Source organism: Rhipicephalus microplus, chromosome 3 (assembly GCF_043290135.1).
Source record: "Rhipicephalus microplus isolate Deutch F79 chromosome 3, USDA_Rmic, whole genome shotgun sequence".
Taxonomy (NCBI): Eukaryota; Metazoa; Arthropoda; class Arachnida; order Ixodida; family Ixodidae; genus Rhipicephalus; species Rhipicephalus microplus.
In genome coordinates, this window is record NC_134702.1 from 113568963 (window position 1) to 113574962 (window position 6000).

A 6000-nucleotide genomic window follows, 5' to 3' on the forward strand; every position below is an offset into this window, starting at 1 on the left:
CAAGATGGCTGGACGGGCTCGAACGGCATGCTTGAACGCTGATAACCTGATAAGTGTGGTTTGTACGTCCGGTGCTGTCAGCACAAGTTTGCGTTGGAGTTCCAAAGCACACTCACGGCAGTGGCTGCTTTTGCGGAACAAGCCCGGCGCTTACTAACAATACGCGACGTAGCATTTCTTCTGAGTCCCACTTCTTAAAGGCGGCCACTAGGCCATACGCCTCCATCGAGGTCTCCTGTTCTTCAAATGATGATGCATGAAAGATCGGTGGCTCCTTTCGCTGCTGCACTACGGTCATGGCGGGCGTTGGTAAAAGGTATGTCATAGTAGTCGCAATAGTGGTGGTGGACTTTGGCTTGCGAGTGTTATCGTCTATAGCCCCGTAATCCTGAGGTAGTCCGTGGTGCCTGCGACGTGCTCGCAAGCCGAGGTTGGCTTCACGGTTGGGGCTTGGCTCTCGACTGAAGGGAGGCATTCGGTACGTAGATAAGAAGTACCCCCCCCCCCTCACATATATGTCACGGGGTCGTGACGTGGACGAAGAGAGCAGACTGCAGGTCGAATACATAACTGTTTATTTCGGCCGCACTTGTGGACACGTAAAATAGAAGTCATATTACAGCAAGACACTGGCATTGATAGCGGCTAGCAACGGAGTTGACAAAGAGACAAAAGTACAGACATACAGACAAAAATTTTTACGTCGAAGGTCCCCAAGAAAAACTATTGTCTTTAAAAAATGAGGGCAGCGTCATGCCACCTCCTCCCACATCCTCGCGCTCACATTAGAAGAGGCTCCTCGGCGACGCTCCGCTCCCCCATGGCGCACTCGCCAACTCTTCCCTCTCCTCGCACTGACGTGAGGAGAGAAGGCAGTGTTGGCACATGCTCATAATTCGTGGCACCGCAAACCCGATTTATCTCCGGTGTAAGATGCTTCACAACTAAAAATTGTGGCCAACAATAACGCTTGCTGCGTTGTTCTTATTTCGATAACAATTTTATGGACACTCTCGGCTGGATTTCCCGCCGGCGTCGTAGTGAGCGTCGATGTCATGCATCGTATATTGTCACGGGGTCGTAACGTGGCCGAAGACAGAAGACTTTATGTTGGGATTTAACTGTTTATTTGGGCGAACCTGTGCCCGGTAAACGGAAAAGTTCGATTACAGTAGAAGTCTTGCACAGATAGCAGTGAATGGAGCGACGGCCGTCGATCAACTACTGACAAGCGGCGAAGTGCGTCGGCATTTATACTCTTGCCATCAAATATTCTAGCGTTATTGCTGGCGGTGACGTAGGTTCCAGAATAATCTGTACAGTTCGCAGAGTAGGCGGGATCTTATCGAAATGATCTACCACAGTCCCGAAGGTTCTCAAAATCTGCAGGCGCGGTTTGCGCTGAGAATTGTGTAGTGTATTGGGGCGATAACAAAACTTGAGGAATGAAACATGAGAATATGTATACGTATCTTTTTATATGGAAACGCAAGAAAGAAACAAAATCCCGGTAAAAACTCCGGCGTGTGGATTTGAACATTAGACCTCAGCGTCGTGAATGTGATGTATTAACCACCGAGCCACAGAGATGTTTTTTCTTTATTATTTACTTTTGCACATCATACAATATTGTTACAGTGCATAAAGAGTACGTACAGCGGTAACAAACGGAATGGCTATGTAGTGACTAGAAATCCTTTATACGAATAAGTGGCTCAATACGTTTGAGCCACTCTGGAATTGAGTCTACATTTATCCTACATTGCTGATATCAGATGTCACTGTTTAGTTTTCTTTTCTCGTAGTTTATTTTTACTATCTTTCGTCATCGTAATTATCAGAAAACTTCTTAGGAGAGTTGAATTATGTCTATTTTTATGTTGTCTCATTTCAGTTTTTGTTGCTGCTTTCTAACAATGTTTTTCTTAAGTAGAACTCTTTTTTCGTTTTTACCAGCGATGTGTTTCATTACCTGTTTTCTGTACCACTGTTTGCTGCATCAATTATTTTTTTATATTAACTACTGTAGGAGGTACCGATTCAGTCTCTGACAATGGGACCTCCATTTGTATACACAAAATTTTGTAAATGATTCGATGACAAATAAAATAAAACCATTTCTGAAATTTCATTTCTGAAATTCCGAGTCTTTAGTTTTACACTCTTGAATAAACTTCGTGATCTTTTGGCGGAAATATTCACGAATGGGCAGTGTATTGATGTCGGCAAGGTGGACTGCCCTGTACGTTTTCCAAGTACTGTGAAAGCCGAGCAACATAACAGTTTCAGAGGACCCCATCTTCTTCATCAATGACTGGTAAAAACCTGATTCCGTAGGCATCATTCGGTAAATCTGATTTGATAGTTCTCGGCAGAATGTCCCAGTAGACCTCTTCCCAGCAATTTCGACAGACATGTTCGATGGTTTCAGGTTTACGACAGAGAAAAGAGTGCGTTTTCCATGGTACAAACAGTCTCCGTTCTTGCATCCAACGTTTTAACTTCTAGAGTACCTGTAAGAAGCTCAATGAAAAATGATTTTGAACTAGATGGCAGAGCCATTTTTCTTACTCGGGCCAGTACATTTCCTCGTTCAGCGTATAAACGGCAAGCTATTCTAATGTACCATTTACCCCTGTTGGCAGGCATATCGGGTAAGGGATATGGTGTTTTCAGCATTATAAGCAAGATGGCACAGTGAGCGCACGGCGGCTCTCATGTCTCCCGCATACTTTGTCCAGCGTAAAGAATAAGGTGGTGTACGCTCGATCATGCGCCCTTGTCTTGCAGTGGAGAGAATCGTACCTTCTGGCTAGCCTTTGTATTTCATCGGGACGATTTGTTCTAGTTAGCGGACGCACAAATGTCACCATAATCATTGCCCAGTCTCTGTTTGCGAAAAGAGCGTGCTATTCAGACAAAGCGAAGTAACAACTGAGACTCTAATTTGCGTTCACCTGTGCCTGTGAGTACGTTTAGTGTGTCATTTGTGCGTGAGAAACGCGGAGCACATTTCGATATACTTGCCATTCTGCGCGTGACCTTCCAAATTGTTGCTGTCGCGTTCATTGCTTCGCCTTTGCGGCAAAGCTGTGATTTTTTTCCATCTTGCCTACCAAAGTTGATTTCTGCACTTTGAGGTCATACACGTTCATCCCCTCCTCTGTGGTGTAAACAAGCCTACAGAAAGCTGAACGAGTGGCCAGGGCTTCAAATGTAAAACGCAGTGTGTTACAGATAACATCTTCCACCCCACTATGTTTGACGACCTAACAACTTCTCAGTGCTTGTTAGCACAGTACGCAAAAACGTCCCAGGTTAAAAATCTAGCAGTGAAGAGAAATCAATGATAGGTAAGACAAAAGAGCTGTTCATCAATTTTATATAGCCATATCAAAACAGTAGGAGACCATGCGAACAACAGCTCAAAAGGTTAAAATTCTAGATTTTCAGTCAGGTGCACTACTTGTGATGTCGAAAGGGAATAGTTAAAACGAACTATGGCAAATAAACAGTCACTAAAGATGGGGTTCGGTCTCTACCCCTTCTGTGGCAAATCGTCTTATGCGCACTTCCTTCGTTCTCTCCGCATCTTTCTTAACACGACAGTGCTTTATGCAGGTGAAGACCAAGACGAAATTGGCGTATTTTCGTCACAAACAAGTAGTCAAGCAAATACGCAAGTTCACAAGAAAAACAAGTTCCGCCAACGAGAGTCGAACCCATGATATCTGCGCCCACGACAACATACGCCGGGTACCTTATCTGCTGAGCCATCGCTACATGCTTAGTAAACATTAAAAGTACACTTTTTACATCAGCCACTAATATTTCACAATATTCTTCGTAAAGTGCAGTAATACATTATGACTGTGACATTCGCAATTAGTCCCTTCAGCTCTTTGTCTTTAAGTATCCCTTTCATTGGGCACGTTTCCAATAGGATATTTCCAATCTTGCCAATGCCTTAACACATCCCCAGCTAGCGACCATGGATGCCCCAAGAACCGGCGAAGTATCTGTAACGCACGACATCTTCACATGGATTCTACTTCGTGTGTCACTCCCCCAGCAAATGATTGCGGCTGGCGGAAGAGAAGACACGTCACACTTTCTTCTTGTCGCGCAGTGGTGTTTACTGACTCAAATATGCAGCTAGTACGTGATCTCAACTCGAATTCTACGTCCAGTCAGTCAGTAACAATCTTCTGGACGTGATTCATTTTTCTGTGCATGTTACGCTCTCGCCCTTAATTATTACAGCTACCAAAAGCGCTTAGGACCACAAGGGTCTTTGTTTAATTGTTAATGATGGAGTTTAGTCATCAGGATTGAGGTGTGGGACCAAGCAAAAAAGAGAATACTACATCTCATAGCTGTCAAATCGTAAGAGACATTGCAAAAACTCTCTATAACGATGCAAGCAAGCATTTACCATTTCTGTAGAGATATGTTTTACTTTCTTGCTTAGAAATTCATACGACAGAAAGATCAACCTCGTCCATTTTTAAATTTTTAAATGTCAACACCCCATGAGTCCCCACTATGACAAGTGCCTTGGACAAGACAAGCTGACGTCTATACACAGTGGCTTCAAGGGCATGCCCTCTTTAACAATTTTTTCGAGCATGTATGAACATGACGCCTTGTGTGAATTTTGAGAGTCGTTTTATTAGTCTATTTGAATAGACGCACGTGAATTTAAACTATGGTTGGTAACCTGGTCACATGATCAGATTGTAAATTACGAGGAGATATCAAAGCGGCATCACTTATCAATACCCACACCAGTAGTTTGTTTAAAAGAACTAATCTGGTCAAATGAAGCAATCAGGTTTGCATATTTCAGGGTTCGTATTGATTACATTATATTCACAGATGTACCTGGATTCAAGAAGCCTACTTTTTCATGTTTTCAGCCTGTCAATTCCTTTCTGGCTTTCCACATTTTTCTGTGGTACTTTCGATCTTTTTCTGCAAATGTTGCTTTCTTATCCTTTCAAACGTCCTTCTAATATTGTATCTTTTTTTCTGTATATCTCTCAGTGTTTCTTTATCTCAACCGCATTTTTTATAATTCTTTCTCTACTTCTACACTTTGAAATCACTAAACAATAATATGAAATATGCAAGCAGTGCAAGGCCAGAATTTAGTAAATGACTCTTCTCACTGACCTGTAGTGTGACGCTCGTCCCCCTGTATTTCCTGCACACGTACTTGTAGAAGTCATTGCACGGGTCAACACCGAAGTCGAGTTGGGAGCGCAGTGTAATGGCCGCATATCGGCAAAGCAGGCTGACACATTCACCTTTCTCAATGTGAGATGACGGAACAAGTTGTCTTTGTTCGGGCGGCATAGTCACTGAGGTGTTTATAGGTAGCGTTGAAGACTCTTCCGTTGTCCGTGTTGCTCTTGGCACCTGAGCTACCAGTACATGTAGGACCGGTAATGTGTCTACCTGTGTGAGGCGAAACACAAAGCAGATTATGTAGAAACAATCGCTCTAACTTACGGATATGCAGTTCACCTCCAACACTCAAAATAACATCTGAACTAAGTACTGCCGTACCGCAACAAACGCGCCTGTCCTCTTACCTTATCAGAAGATTCCAAACAATGCGTCTACTTTATGGAGTTGAAGTTTCACGTGAGCATGCGCTGATGTGGTGTTTGTAGTTACCAATAATCACAAGAAAGTTCTCGCCAAGTGTTGGTTTTTTTTACCTTTGAAACGATTATGCTCTTATTATTTGATGTGGTATAAGTACAAGTTTTCCTATATGGCCTTACTTACCTAAACTTCATCACCAAGTTTTCGTAGCCATAATCCGTTGCCATGTATTTGTATAAGATATCAAGAATATTATATTCATGCCATGATTCACAACAACAATATTTTGAGAACTGACGGAGCATGCAATATCCTTTTTAGCGATTTGAGAATAACAGATTTAAAACAAGCACAAAATTTAATACATGCCGCTACAAAACATAAGCG

At 42.9% G+C, this 6000-nt stretch overlaps 1 protein-coding gene across 1 annotated transcript in view; it reads right to left on the minus strand.

Moving 5' to 3' along the window:
• The window catches only part of LOC142803294 (endothelin-converting enzyme homolog), a 63698-nt gene extending 58250 nt beyond the window's left edge, over positions 1 to 5448 (minus strand). The window contains exon 1 of the mRNA XM_075888423.1: positions 5176 to 5448. Within this exon, the coding sequence (XP_075744538.1) occupies positions 5176 to 5358 (183 nt within the window). The 5' untranslated portion in view covers positions 5359 to 5448. The remainder of the gene's footprint in view (positions 1 to 5175) is intronic.
• Positions 5449 to 6000: the final 552 nt, after the last annotated feature.